The sequence below is a fragment of the Caretta caretta genome, chromosome 21 (genome assembly GCF_965140235.1).
Source record: "Caretta caretta isolate rCarCar2 chromosome 21, rCarCar1.hap1, whole genome shotgun sequence".
NCBI classification, from domain to species: domain Eukaryota; kingdom Metazoa; phylum Chordata; order Testudines; family Cheloniidae; genus Caretta; species Caretta caretta.
The window spans coordinates 11,742,100-11,755,195 of NC_134226.1; the positions used below are offsets into that span (position 1 = coordinate 11,742,100).

Sequence of the window (13,096 nt, forward strand, 5' to 3'; positions counted from 1 at the left end):
TCTTCCACAGAGGCTGCTTCCATATGCGGTCAGCGTGGGGGGCATGAGGCAGGCGTGCAGCTGCCTGACTCTCGTGTGCTTAGTTTGTTCCTTCACCGGACAAGGAGGGGGAAATCTGAACCGGGTTCGCCCCTGGCCGCCCTAGCTCCTGAGCAGGCATCGCCGGCTTTCCCTCCCCCTCAGCCTGACACCCTGTTTCTGTCCCTAGAGATTTCAACTCCCTGGACCAGCACAGTCCCATCAAGAACAACCAGATGGCCTTGGACATCGCCGAGCAGGAGCTAGGCATCCCGCCCGTCCTCTCCAGCACTGAAATGGCCTCCGTGGCCGAGTCCAACCAGCTCGGACTCATCACCTACCTGAGCCAGTTCTATGAAGCCTTCAAGTCTTCTGCAAGTGAGGATCCTCAGGGGCTCCAGGGCTGGATCTCTGGGGGTATCCGCTCCCAGCCCTGCATCTGCTCTCCCCCAGCCATGGTCAGGATAGTCAGGGTGGGAAGGACCGGGGGGCGCTGGGCTGGACTCTGGAGTTGGCTGCTGAGCGATTCCCTTTGCAGGGGACTCTCTGGTTTGAAATGGACAGTGGGGATCATGGAGTTGGTTTTCCCCATCTCGATTTGAGTTTCCCCCAACCCTGGGGGCTTATGTGACCTGTGGGGCAGGCTGTGCACCCTGCCCCGTGCGGACAGAGGAGGAGCCACTGGCGGAATGATCCTGTTTTGGGGGGCTGGAGGGAGGGGTTCTTCTGCCTTGCTCTGGGAACCTAGTCGAGGCCCTGTGCAGTGCAAGTCTCTCTCGTGGTTGGAGCGGGCTGCGAGCCAGCAAGGCAGGTCCCAGCACCCTGCAGAATTAGCTCCCCGGGCAGGCTGTTACCTCCAGCGCACCTGCCAGCCTCTGGAGCGAGAGCTGGACTTGAATCCTGGCCTCTCCTGTGTTGGCAGGGAGCCCAGCTATCAAACACAAAACGCTCAGCTCCCGCATCTGCACGCTGCAATTCGCAGCTCTAGGGAGGCCTGAAGATTGCCCCCCTCCTCCGCTGGCTGGAGGGGTTGCGGCTGAGATGGCACATGCTCCCTTTCCGTGGCATCCTGCCGAGGAACGTGGCCGGCCCGTGCGCTAGCTGCCAGGCTGGGCCCGGACCCAGTCACGAGCCTGTTTTCTCTCCCTTGCAGAACCAGAGGAGAGAGTGGGGAAGCTGCTAGCTCCTCCCAGCACCCGGGGAGCCATCCTGTTCCTCAGCAAGCTCCAGAAGAGTCTGAGTCTGACTCGCAAGCGCAACCAGGTAAATGCTCCGAGTGTCTCCCGCTACACAGCGGGTGCTGTCCCCGTCTACGGCCCAGGTGCTCACGAGGTCCTGGACGAGGTGTCCGGCACCCTGAGCCAACCCACTCCTGGTAACACACATGCCTGCAGCTGGCTCTGGTGACCTGGCACTGTTCCCTCCCTGAGCTGCCCCGGGTGGGCTGGGGGACCCTACTGGTGCGAGGGGAGCGGAGGAACGAACACGGCTCTACCATAGGCCCAGAGCGTCCTCCTGCCGCAGCGTCTCACTCAGGGAGCCCCGTCTGTGATTTCAGGACAGTGCCCAGCAGGACGCCAAGACCAAGAGGACGAGGAGAGAAGCAGGGGTGAGTTTCCCTGCTCCCGTCAGCATATGTGGCCGGGGCCAGTTTAGGAGCTAGGACACGGGGGATGTCGTATGAAAGACCTGGGCCCCGGGGCTTGTCACGCTGTGAGGGCAGCAGGTTGCGTCCCAGGGAAGGGAACGCTTTGCGTTGCTCAGCAGTGGCCTCTCTGGATGCCTTGAGCGGTGGGAACCGGCGCTGGAGGGAGTTTTATTATGGAGAGTGTAGAGGGGGTGATGTCCAGGCACCAGCCCATGATCTGACATCTAGGCACTGAAATCTGTGTCCATTAATCTCCTCGCCTTCTCTGGAGCCATTGCCCCAGTTCCAGAAGGGCACGTGGGCATCTGCTTCAGCGTGTGGGTGAGTGTGATGCTCTGAGTCCCGTGGCTGTGCAAGGAACACGTGTGCAATGTCTGGATGGATCAGATCATGGCCGACAGATCGTACACATGCATGTGCAGGCCACAAGCCCCTTCTGGCCCAAGGACACGCATTTAAGGGAGGGGCTCCTGTAATAGTTACTGCAGAGGCTGCTGGCCCGCTCGCTGGCCGTAGTCATGTGTTTCGCTTTCCCCCGTTGGGTTGCTGTATAGGTGGAATCAGGGGTGGGAGGCGACTTGTTCATCGCTGACCTTGGCCGGGGGACAAACCGCCAGGAGCAGCCTCAACCCACCGAGACCAGCGCTTCCGATTCCACGCTGGGCAGGCTGCAGGTTAGTCTCCACTTCCCAGGAACCGTCTGTCACACCAGCCGGGGTGGCTGGGCGGGTGGCCAGGCATCGCCTGCGTTTGCTGTGACAGGGCTGGGGGGCTTGTGAGGGAAATCCCAGCTCAGTTTAAAGAGCTCCAAGGGTGGGTCCTGAGGCAAGGAGCCATCTCCCTGCGCCGCTGGTTTGAATCTGGGCCAGACTGGTGGTGCCTGGAGTATTTCGAGGAGCGGAGCCGAGCATTGCAGTGGGTGAGGGGACATCTACGCTGAAGATGTGAATTCCAGCTCGAGGAGACGTACCCGCTCCAGCCGGGGTTGAGCTAGTGTGCTAAAAACGGAGTACAGATGTCTATGCAGCAGGAGGGGCTGGCCACCTGAGGAGGTGCCTAGAGGCTCAAGGGGGAATGTACCTGGCAGGGGAGCCTGTTGGCCCAGCGGGGCTATGTTCTAGCCCGAGTACGTCTCCTCTAGCTGGAATTTACACCTCCCGACCCAGTGCAGATGGACCCGTAGTGCCAGGCCCCGGGGGGGCTGTACTAGGTAGGGTTGGGTGGGATGTGGCTGTGCAAAGCCATGCTCGCAGGGAGGGACCCCTCTAAGCTCCTCTCCACCAGTGACTAGCCATTTCCATCCTCCTGCCTGTGTTCCTATGCCGGGTTCTGCTATCCCCACTCCGGAGCTGTCACAACCTCCCTCAGGGCTGTGGCAAGCCGGGGGTGGAGCCCTAGTCCAAACTCACAAACAGGGAGCCCAGCACAGTTCGGGCCTCACGGGCAGCTGGCACTCGGGTGGGCCCATCAGGGTTACGAGTGAGTAGCTCAGGGCAGCTGCTGGCCTGGCCCCAAGGCTGTCTGGCTTCCTCCGCAGAGCTCGCTCACCTCCCCCACGGAGAGCAGCGACGCCTGTTACTTCTGCGGCAAGCGGGTGTACATCCTGGAGCGGGTCAGCGCCGAGGGGCACTTCTTCCACCGAGGCTGCTTCCAGTGTCATCAGTGTGGAACCACGCTGCGCCTGGGGGACTTCGCCTTCGACGAGGATGACGGTGGGTCCCAGGAACAGGGCTGGGTACAGAGACGAGCCCTGAGAAACGACAGGCCTGGGGCAGTCTGGGCTTCGTGATCCAGCCAGGCAGCTCCCAGAGCTGCCTCGTAACAAGCCCTGCCAGTCTTGAGTCAGCTGAGTCCACCTATCCCAACGGAAAGGTGGCTCCATGTGGCTGAGTACGTGAGAACCACGTAACCAAGGCCCTGTCTGCTCTGCGCAAAGGGTTGTGCCGGTGTCTTCATCGGGATTTCCCACCCGCTGCCTACTTTAAAATTCCAGGGACTTAGTCTCGTATTCGCCGAGTTTTATGAACTCACTAAACTATTCATCATGGCAGAGCACCAGCAATTCCATGTAGGATATTCTGTATGGCACTTGCCCTAATGCTACATCGGTGCAAAAACACATGTGACTAGCAGAGACCAGCTGTGGGGAGGAAGGTCCGAGTTAAAGACTGGGGCAGTAAGAAATGCAGGCCTTCCGCCTCCCAGCTCCATTAAGTTTACAGCCTGCTTTAAAGCGTCCACTTAAAATCATGTGATTAACCACTATCTTCACCTACCTTACTGAGAACTTGCGGCTTTTAAAAAGGAAGAGAGCTGTAAAATCCAGTCTACCTGTCACTGTTCCTGCTGTTTGCTTCCCGAATCTTTGCATTTCTTGCAGCGTGGCCGATAAGAACCAGCCAATGTCAGTTTCCTTTTTGTTTGAGGGTATGTCTGTATTGCACAAAAGTTGTGTTCTTTAATTTGGGCTAAAGCAGCGTGAAGATGCAACAACTGGGCTGCTCACTTGGGTTAGCAGCTCAGGGTAAAGCCCATCGGGCCGCCTGGGATTGGACTCAAGCGGCTAACCTGAGATGCTGGGTCCACACTCCAATTTTAACCTGAGTTAGCCAACATGAGTTATGAATACGCTTTTTTTTTTTTTTCCAGAGTAGACAAACCCTTCGTCAGTTTCCTGCCCAGGTTTTTAGCCCTGGGAGATATTTGCCTGTCAAACAATGGCAGGGGGATGTTTGCTTAAAAACAACTGTTTTCAGTAGACAATAGTTTAAAAACCAGCCACATGGCACATTTCTGCTGGCTGTAGGGTTTATAAAAGCTGCTTTTGTGTGTTTAATGTAGTTACTCTTGGGATAACCAGAATCTCTGAACGGACACATTGTTTTCTTCCCTAAGGATTGAGACAGTAACAAAGAGAGAGGAACACAGCAGAGCTGACGCAGTGTAGGAGGGGAGCTGCAGTAAGCAGACGAATCCTGATTAGAAAAGTCGTGTGACTTATAATATTTATATATTTAATCCATTTCAACCCATTTTTGCCACCTCCCCTCGGATTCCGCTGTTAATCTAATACAGGCAGGAGGTTGCTCCATTTCTCTTAATTCTTTTATTCTGATCCCCTCCAGGTGGTGGTTGTTACTGCAACCCTAGATCCTGACCCTACCCTACCCTTACCCCTCAGCTTTGATTATTTATTATTTGCATGGCCTCAGGGCTCAGGAGCCCAGTCATGCCCCATTGCGCTAGGTGCTGTACAAACAGAGCAGAGAGACAGACTGTAAGCTCCTTGGGGCAGGGGCTCAGTATAAGACAAGGGACGTCAGATGGGGGAGGACAAGGTAACAATGAGATGCTGTTGACCATTGTGGAAGGCGGTGGCCTCTGCCCACTAAGTCGGCCCGTTGAAATCAGTGGTGGTAAACCTGTGGTAAAGGCGAGGGAGGGTAGCAGAGGAATCTGATCCATAGCGATGAGAGCATGGGGCTGAGTGCGAGTTGGCAGCATCCCCACGAGTCCTCCTATGACGCTGCCTGGTTTCCCTCCCCAGGACACTTCTACTGCATGCTGCACTATTCCAGCCCCCGTAGCATGGAGGTGCCGGACAGCGGGTCCCAGGCCGCACCACATGAGGTAAGTGGGACCCCCGCCGCAGCTGCACCATTGGGGATGTGTCCAGCACTGGCCGGCTGGGCCCGTCCCTGCAGATTTAGCCCTGTCCAGTAGCAAAGCAATAAATGGGCTCTGGGCTGATCTGGTAACAAGCTAGCAAATGCAGTTCTCCATGGCGGCTTCCCAGCTGCGCTTCTAACCCTCGGCATTTGGCCCCTGCTAGGACCCCTCCCAGGGCGCCCGATTCTGCTCTCCCTCCGACACCAGCAGCCTGGGCTTGGCCACTGAGGCGGCAAAGCTGAGAGTGGATTCTGATGAGCAGGGCCCTCCTGGGAGCCCGTCCGCCTTCCCGAAACAGCTGGCAGCGGATCAGCCTTCAGAGCCGTGGGAGGGAGCTGCAGGAGCCAGGGAGGGCGGCGTCCCAGCCAGAGAGGACAGAGGCGCTGGCATGGCAGACATGCAGCAACCTGCTGCTCTGCCCTGCACTGTGCTGGCGGAGGATATGGGAAGGCCCGTCTCCTCCCATACGGCAGGCAGGGCCCAGCCTCAGGACCCTGGGGCTGGCCGAGGAGATGGGGTCAACGGCTGGTCTCAGCAGGAGGAATGGAGCTCGGGTGCAGCACTGTGGCAACCCACCCCAGGGCCTCCAGAAAAGGGGCCCGCACCCCCCGGCTTCAGGCAGGCCGAGGAGGAGGGGGAAGACACCAGGAAGAGGAAGAAAATTCAGCTGTCACCCTCGGAAAAGCTCAAGCTGTCCACGCTCAGCCTGGACTCCGAGACAGAGAGCCAGGAGGGTCCTGGGACGCACCGGGCAGGCTCAGAGCCGTTGCGAAGCGCCGTCCCGGCGAAGGACCAGGGTGCTCCGGAAAGAGGGCAGGTCTGCTGGGCTGAGCCCAGATTCAGCGAGGAGGCCGAAGGTAATTCCCGCCTCTGAGTCTCTGGTGCAGCTGAGTGCTCAGTTATCTAGCCAGGCTGTGAACCCCCCTCCCGCCTCTCCTCCAGCACCATGTGTCTAGATGCTTTCTCCCTCTTCCCCAGAGCACCTGTGGGTGCCCCCAAGAGTTACAGGGCAGAAAGCTGCCGTGGTGGTGGCTGATCTCCCTTTGCCTGCAACTATACTGCACAAGGCTGGAATTGAGGCCCAGGAATTTGGGTGGGTCCAGAGTGGCCTGTGAAGGCTCCTTCCCCTGCTGCTACTGTCTGAGGTGCTGTGTGAGGCGAGGGGGGTGGGTCACAACCCAGTTCCTCGTGGACAGGCACCCAGCTCACAAAACCCACCATCACGCTTGGTTCCAACTGGCTCCCCAGCCGGCAGACTCGGGCCCTGAACGAGCCATGGAGAAGCCTGGCCAAATGAGACTGAATGTGCTGTTCCCATTGCCAGCCAGTTCCCCGCTCTGAGCCCTGATGTTCTGGGTATCTCGGGTCCACCAGCGATTTACAGCTGGGAAGGCGAGTTGTACCACTGATTGCCAGGGGACCTGCCCAGGGTTAGTCCTAAATCAACTGCTCTTCTCTGCCCAGACATAGAGGAGACTGACAGTGATGGTGAAGAGGAGGAGGAAGAGGAGGAGAGCCAAGATCTTGGATACTTAACAAAGAAGGTGAGTGTGATGAGTCTGAAGTCCATAGAGGTGTTCATGCAACAGACTAATACTAATGTGGCTACGTGGGTGTGACTGTGGGGCTAAGAGGACTCGCCCAGGGGCCCTGTCTACACTACAAGGTTTAACTTGCAGTAAGTGGGTCCCAGACTCTGTCTCGCCCTCCCCCCCTTGATCACTTTTCCTTCTGCCCTAAACTTCACCTGGTCTAACTAGATTGTAGGCTCCCTGGGGCAGAACCCTGCCTCTTGCTTGTTACTAAAGGGCTGGCTGGTGGGCGATGCTTTAAGAACAATAAAGAATAATCGTGGCTCATTCAATCAGCCCCAGGCCAAGGCCAGCCCGAGTCTCTCAGGGCTTTGTGGCTGCTCTGTTGAGCCCCATGGGACATGTGCCCCCTTCTGACCCTGGCTCTTGTGCTGTGCTTCCAGTGTCTCCTAAGTTTGGGCGAAAAGGAAAAATATTCCACCTTGAAGAGAACGCTGACCCGCCGCGCCAAAGAGGCAGAGATGAAGAGGTTCTGCAAAGCCCAGGTAATGCCCATGCCCTGGAGCTGGGGGGAGAGGGGGCCCCTACCCACTGCCTGTCCTAGTAAGGAATGACGGGGGTGGGAGAATCTCCAAGAGTCACTGCAGACACTGGGCTAGGACAGCTCTCAATAGGCCAGTTCAGAGCTTCCTCAATACCAGCCACCATACTGTCAGGGATTTTCTCAGTCTGGTCTTCTGTTCCTGTCTACACCAGTGGCTAGAGCTAGGAACCTAGAAATGGCTGCATGAGAACAGACCAACGGTCCATTGATCTAGTCCCAGTGAGTAACGCTGGATGTTTCAGTGGAAGACGAACCCCTCACCATCCCCACTGATAGTGTATGCAATTGTGCATCATCCATTTAACATGTTGTGTTAACTCCTGAAGTTTCTTGCTAACATTCCTCCCCCCAGCCCCCCCCCATTATTCACTCACTCTCTTGGGCATTGATTTGGAGAATAGACTGGAGAGGGTGCTTATAAAATTTGCAGATGACACCACACTGGGGAGGATTGCAGGCACTTTAGAGGCCAGGATTAGAATTCAAAATGACCTTGACAAATTGGAGAAGTGGTCTGAAATCAACAAGATGAAATACACTCAAGACAAGTGCGAAGTACTTCACTTGGGAAGGGAAAATCAAATGCACAGCTAGACAGTGGGGAATAGCCGGCTAGGGGGCAGTCCTGCTGAAAAGGCTCTGGGGGTGATAGTAGATCACAAATTGAGAGTCGTCACTGGGGTGCAGCTGTGAAAACAGCTGAGGCGTGTTAACGTGAGTGCTGTAGTAAGACATGGGAGGTAACTGTCCCGCTTTACTCAGCAGGAGACCTGGGTCCTATTCAGGGCGCCGCGCTTTAGGAAAGATGGGGACAAATTGGAGAGAGTTCAGAGGAGGGCAACGAAAATGCTAACAGGCTTAAAAAACCTGACCTGTGAGGGAAGATTAAAAAACAAATACTGGCATGTTTAGTCATGCAGGGGGATCTGATAACGGCCTTCAGATATGTGAAGGGCTGTTAGGAAGAGGACAGTGATCACTTGTTCTCCGTGACCACTGACGGGCGGACGAACGGCAGTGGGCATCATCTGCAACAAGGGAGAGTTAGGCTGGCTATTAGGAAAACTCCCTAATCACAAGGGTAGTTACGCTCTGGGACAGGCATCCAAGGGGGGTTGTGGAATCCCCGTCACTGGAGCTTTTTAAGAACAGGTTGGTCAAACTCCTGTCAGAATTAAGTTTACTTGGCCCCACCTCAGTGCAGGGGGCTGGACTCAATGACCTCTCGCGGTCCCTTCCAGCCTTGCATTTCTATGATTCTACGACAGGGCTTCTGGGCTCCGTTCCCAGCTCTGTGGCTGACTTGCTGTGATCTTGGCCTAATCCCCGAGCTCTGTGCCTTGGCTAGCTGCAGTTTACAGATGGGGAAAGTTAATGCCTCCCTCGCAGGGGTGCTGAGCTTTACATGATTAAAGGTGCTGTACAAGGGCGACATTATTATTAATTCCTGGGGAAGTTCCTGGCTGCTGAGAATTGGCCCTTGGCATCTGTTCCCCCTGGCCAGCAGCTGGAGAGGTCATAATTTGACGCTTCCCCAGAGGTTACAGTTGATAGGAAAGGAAGACAAAGTATCCAAGTGACCTTTCCCCGGTGCATTCCAGTCCATCCAGAGGCGTCTGGAGGAGATTGAAGTGACGTTCCGGAAGCTGGAGGAGAAGGGGATAAAGCTGGAGAGATCACTGCGGGGCGAAGGAGGTAGGAGGGATCCCCACGTACCAGTGCCTGCAGACAGGCACCACTAGGATGCCCTGTCTCAGTGTCCCACGGGGACCGGTATCATCACCCCAACCCCCATTCACCAGCCCTTGTCTCCGGATCAGTGACATCCAGTTTGTCTCTGGGGCGCCTCTCTGTCCTACCCATGCAGTCTCCCCTCTTCCCCTCCGCCCCCAGGGACCCAGTCTGAGCTGAAGACCCAGTGGATGAACCAGTTACTCTCTCTGGTGCAGAAGAAGAACAGTCTGGTTTCCGAGGAGTCGGACCTCATGATTGAGTAAGACGCGGTTGTGTGTGTCTGGGGGTGGTACACTGGGATTCATTGGATCAGTGCAATTCAGTGCTCCTTCAATAGCCCCACCTATGCTCTGCCCCCGACCTGCCCCAGCCAGGATTGTCTCTAACAGTCCCAGCAGCTGCCCTTTTAAACAGAACTGCAGAGAAACCCTTCCTCTTCCATTAAAATTGAGTAGCCTGCAATGTGCCTGTCCCTGACCAGTGGCATGGTCTGATGCCCCAACGGTGGAAGTGAGAGGAGCTCTATCCATTAGAAAGGCCAGGGCTCTTCCTTGCTGGGGGACGGTATCTAGCTCTGGCCAGATTCAAGACTGAACCTTAAAATCCCAGCAACCCATCGCAGTGGCCTAAAATGGCGGTTTCTATTTTCCAGCGTGCAGCTGGCCTCCCCCTCACTTGCATCTCCCCAGCCAGCGGAGGGTGACCTGAGCTCCCCCTTTTGTGCACAAAGTTGTTACACGTACGTTATGCCAAACGTGCTTACAGTATTGCACAGTTCCAGCCACCCCAACGTCCTGCCAATCCACCCACCCAGCTGGGAGCGTTACCAGCCTCCGTAAATGCACCTGCTGCCTCTGAGAGAGAGAGAGACCCGGGGCAGAGGACTTCCTTCAGGCTCTTGCTCTGGGGAGTGGAGATCTGCCCAATAGTAAAGGCCCACGGGCTGCTGCAGTCCCGGCCCTGGGGTCTGACACAGCTCTTATTTTCTCCCCCTGCAGGGTGCAAGGGCTGAAGCTGGAGGAGAAGCAATGCCAGCTGGACCAGGAACTGCGGCGGTACATGAACATGGAAGGTGAGAGGGAGCATGGCCTTGCGCCTTCCTTTTCCGGGCGGTCTGGTCACACGCGCAGGCGCCTGGGGAACGGAGGCACGAGGCAGCACGGCTCCTTCCTGCCTCGCCAGTGGAAACGGGACGGTGGCACAAGCGATCGGCACGACTGGATGTGATTCCGGACATCCTCCAACCAGAGGGCTCCTGGCGGCCTGTCTCTGATTGCTGCCTCCCTTGCCCCCGCTGGGAAGCAGGAGGCTCCTAAGTGCCAAGTCGATTCACTTTTCTGGAGCAGTGCAGATGAGCAGGGCAGTTGCATCCCATTCAGCCTGAATATGTGTCCTGCCCCCCTCTGCTCCCGTATCGCTGCAGGGAAGGAGGGCGTCTGTGCAGAGGGACAGATTTCCCTGCCACGCGGCCTTGGCTTGCACCGCACAGCGCCTCGGGGCGGGAGAACCGAGGTCGCAGGGCGTGCGAGGCACTCACTCCCTGCTCTGTTCCTGCAGAGACGCTGAAGATGCCCCAGGACAGGCTGGCGGAGAAGGAGATCCTGGCCCAGCTGCTGGAGGTGGTGAACCAGCGAAACGCCCTGATCCATGTGCTGGACGAGAAGCGCCTTAGCGAGCTGAGCGAGGCTTTCCCAGGGTCGGCCTGATGAGCCGCCGGCCCGATCCCTGCCACGGACCGCTTCCCCACGTCAGCCTGGCTCCTCGTTCTGCCAGGACACGATGGGACATGACGGCCCAAGAGACAGTGCGGGCCTCTCCCCAGCAGTGTGAGAGCTGCTGGCAGGGTCAGGTCACCCTGGGAGAGGTAAGGGGGCATGTACGGAGGCAGCATGCCCCTGACACTATGGCTAAAGCCTCACTGAAGGGGGTGAATCTGCTGCCTGGAGCGCCAGGCCCCTCTTCCGCCTGCTCTGGCAGAATGCAAGGACAAGCCCAGTTCTTGGAACGGGGGCTTCTGTTGATGGGGCTGGGCCCCTAACCCAACAGGCAGGCTTAGCAGGTTCCTCTCTCGTTTTAGTGCTGGAGCGCTGCTCCCCAGACCAAAGGGGAGCAGATTTGGTTGCGTGGCAGAGTTTGCCTTAGGCTTCATCTCCAGTAGGTAACAAGGCTGACACCACACCTGGCTTGTAGCATGTTAGAAATGCACAAGGCAGCTGTCCTGTTAACCCCGTGTTGCCAGGTGGGGGTAGAGCACTTAGTGTTTTAACCCCGTAGCTGATGGATACACGAGACTCCCCATCAGGGTTTACTCCAGCTGCCTTGCAGCGTGGATGTTTAAGCCAAGTTAACTAGCCCCTTTTTCCCCAGTGAAGACACAGCCTTGGCTTTAATGCTTTATCGGCACGATTAAGTTATTCAGGGCATGAGTTCTCAGGTTCCTTTTAAGCCCAGTCCTCAGGGAGTTGCTGGATTCCTTTCAGATCAGTCCTGTTAGAAATGCTCTTGGTGTCCCCCAAAATGTTTTCTTCTGCAGCCCAGACAAGGGGGCCTATCCAGAGCCAACCAAACAGCTACAGGCTGCAGTATCTGGCGCACAGCGCCTCCTGCTGGTCCCCCTCCCTGCAGATTCCTGTAACTTCTCCTGCTCCCTGTCGTATGCAGTGTTGTTGTGGCCATGTGGGTCCCAGGGTACTAGAGAGACAAGTAGGTGAGCTCTGGGTAAGCTCAAACTTGTCACTCCCTCGCAGAAGTTGGTCCAATAAAACATTTTACCTCACCCACCTTGTTCCTCCCCTCTGTCAGCAGATGTCTTCAGTGTCCATGGAAACTGGTGGGACTTACTAATGCTCAGTGTGATCTCCGGGAGGCTAACAGGATCCAGCCACAGCCAGCGAAAAAGACTAAGGAGCAGGAATTGAAGGGTAGGGGGAGAACGGCTGGGTTTTGTCCGCGGGTGCGTCACACACAGGGTTAGCTTTGATCTAGCTAGCTCCATTTGCAGGGAAGCTGTGGCTGCATGGGGCTAGCCATCCAGTGCATACCCTGGGCAGGGTCATATAGCCCGTGGTGCTCCTGTGGTTGGAGCTAGCGAGATCAAAGCTAACGCCAGTATATCTACGCACCCCGAGAGATGGGGGGACAGGCGTTGTAACTCCAACTCCTTAAGGCTTTGCAGACAAAGCTACACCATGTGCCTCTCTTATTCCTGACTAGGGAATTGCTCACAGGTGGTTCCCTCTTTGCAATGAAGCTTCACGGAGCTACCCCTGAGGGTGCCTGGAGCCCTGCCCACCGCTGCCGGGAGCAGTAAAGGCAGAGCTGTAACCATCAGGAATCTCTGGCCAACCCTGCCCCCGCCCGGCGTAGATGCTCTTTTAAGATCGCCATGGAGGCGTTTGCTCTAAAGTGCTGCTGGCCTCAGTGCGGCGCGTTTGCTGATCTGGCGCGGTCACGCTCTGCTCAGTCTCCCCAGTCCAGAAGTTACGGAGCCGCACTACCAGTCTGTCTACACTGTAGACATGGGCAGACATACGCAAGCTAGCTGTAACTGACCCAGCTTGGGTACTGGAGCGGGGAATCTGGAGCGGCACAGGCAGTCCGCACCGGCCCAGACCTGACTCGGGTTTCACTGCCCTGGTATCTGAACTAGCTGGCTGAAAGCTAGCTCAGGTATGTCTACACACGCTACAGTCGCAACCAGCAAAGGCCGTGTAGACACGTACACTCAGTCACAGCCAGACAATCCTAACTGTATTACCAACCGTCCTGTCCTATCCCCGTGTGTGTCGAGGGGAAGAGCAGTCTCTGCTCTTTCCTATGAAAATGCCCCTTGAGGGCAGCCTTCGCGAGATCTCCCGTGACTAAGCCCCCACCTCCTGTTAGCTGTGTTAA

General features: G+C 56.7%; 1 protein-coding gene across 2 annotated transcripts in view; it reads left to right on the top strand.

Annotated features, from left to right (window-relative positions):
* Positions 1 to 11,981, top strand: part of MICAL1 (microtubule associated monooxygenase, calponin and LIM domain containing 1) — a 46,221-nt gene extending 34,240 nt beyond the window's left edge. For both annotated transcript variants that reach the window (XM_048827086.2, XM_075122003.1), the window contains 13 exons: positions 209 to 396; positions 1,172 to 1,281; positions 1,577 to 1,627; positions 2,221 to 2,340; positions 3,204 to 3,378; positions 5,214 to 5,296; positions 5,499 to 6,192; positions 6,800 to 6,879; positions 7,311 to 7,412; positions 9,073 to 9,166; positions 9,365 to 9,464; positions 10,204 to 10,277; positions 10,763 to 11,981. In XM_048827086.2, the coding sequence (XP_048683043.2) occupies positions 209 to 396; positions 1,172 to 1,281; positions 1,577 to 1,627; positions 2,221 to 2,340; positions 3,204 to 3,378; positions 5,214 to 5,296; positions 5,499 to 6,192; positions 6,800 to 6,879; positions 7,311 to 7,412; positions 9,073 to 9,166; positions 9,365 to 9,464; positions 10,204 to 10,277; positions 10,763 to 10,911 (2,020 nt within the window). In that variant the 3' untranslated portion in view covers positions 10,912 to 11,981. The remainder of the gene's footprint in view (positions 1 to 208; positions 397 to 1,171; positions 1,282 to 1,576; positions 1,628 to 2,220; positions 2,341 to 3,203; positions 3,379 to 5,213; positions 5,297 to 5,498; positions 6,193 to 6,799; positions 6,880 to 7,310; positions 7,413 to 9,072; positions 9,167 to 9,364; positions 9,465 to 10,203; positions 10,278 to 10,762) is intronic.
* The last annotated feature ends 1,115 nt before the right edge of the window (positions 11,982 to 13,096 follow it).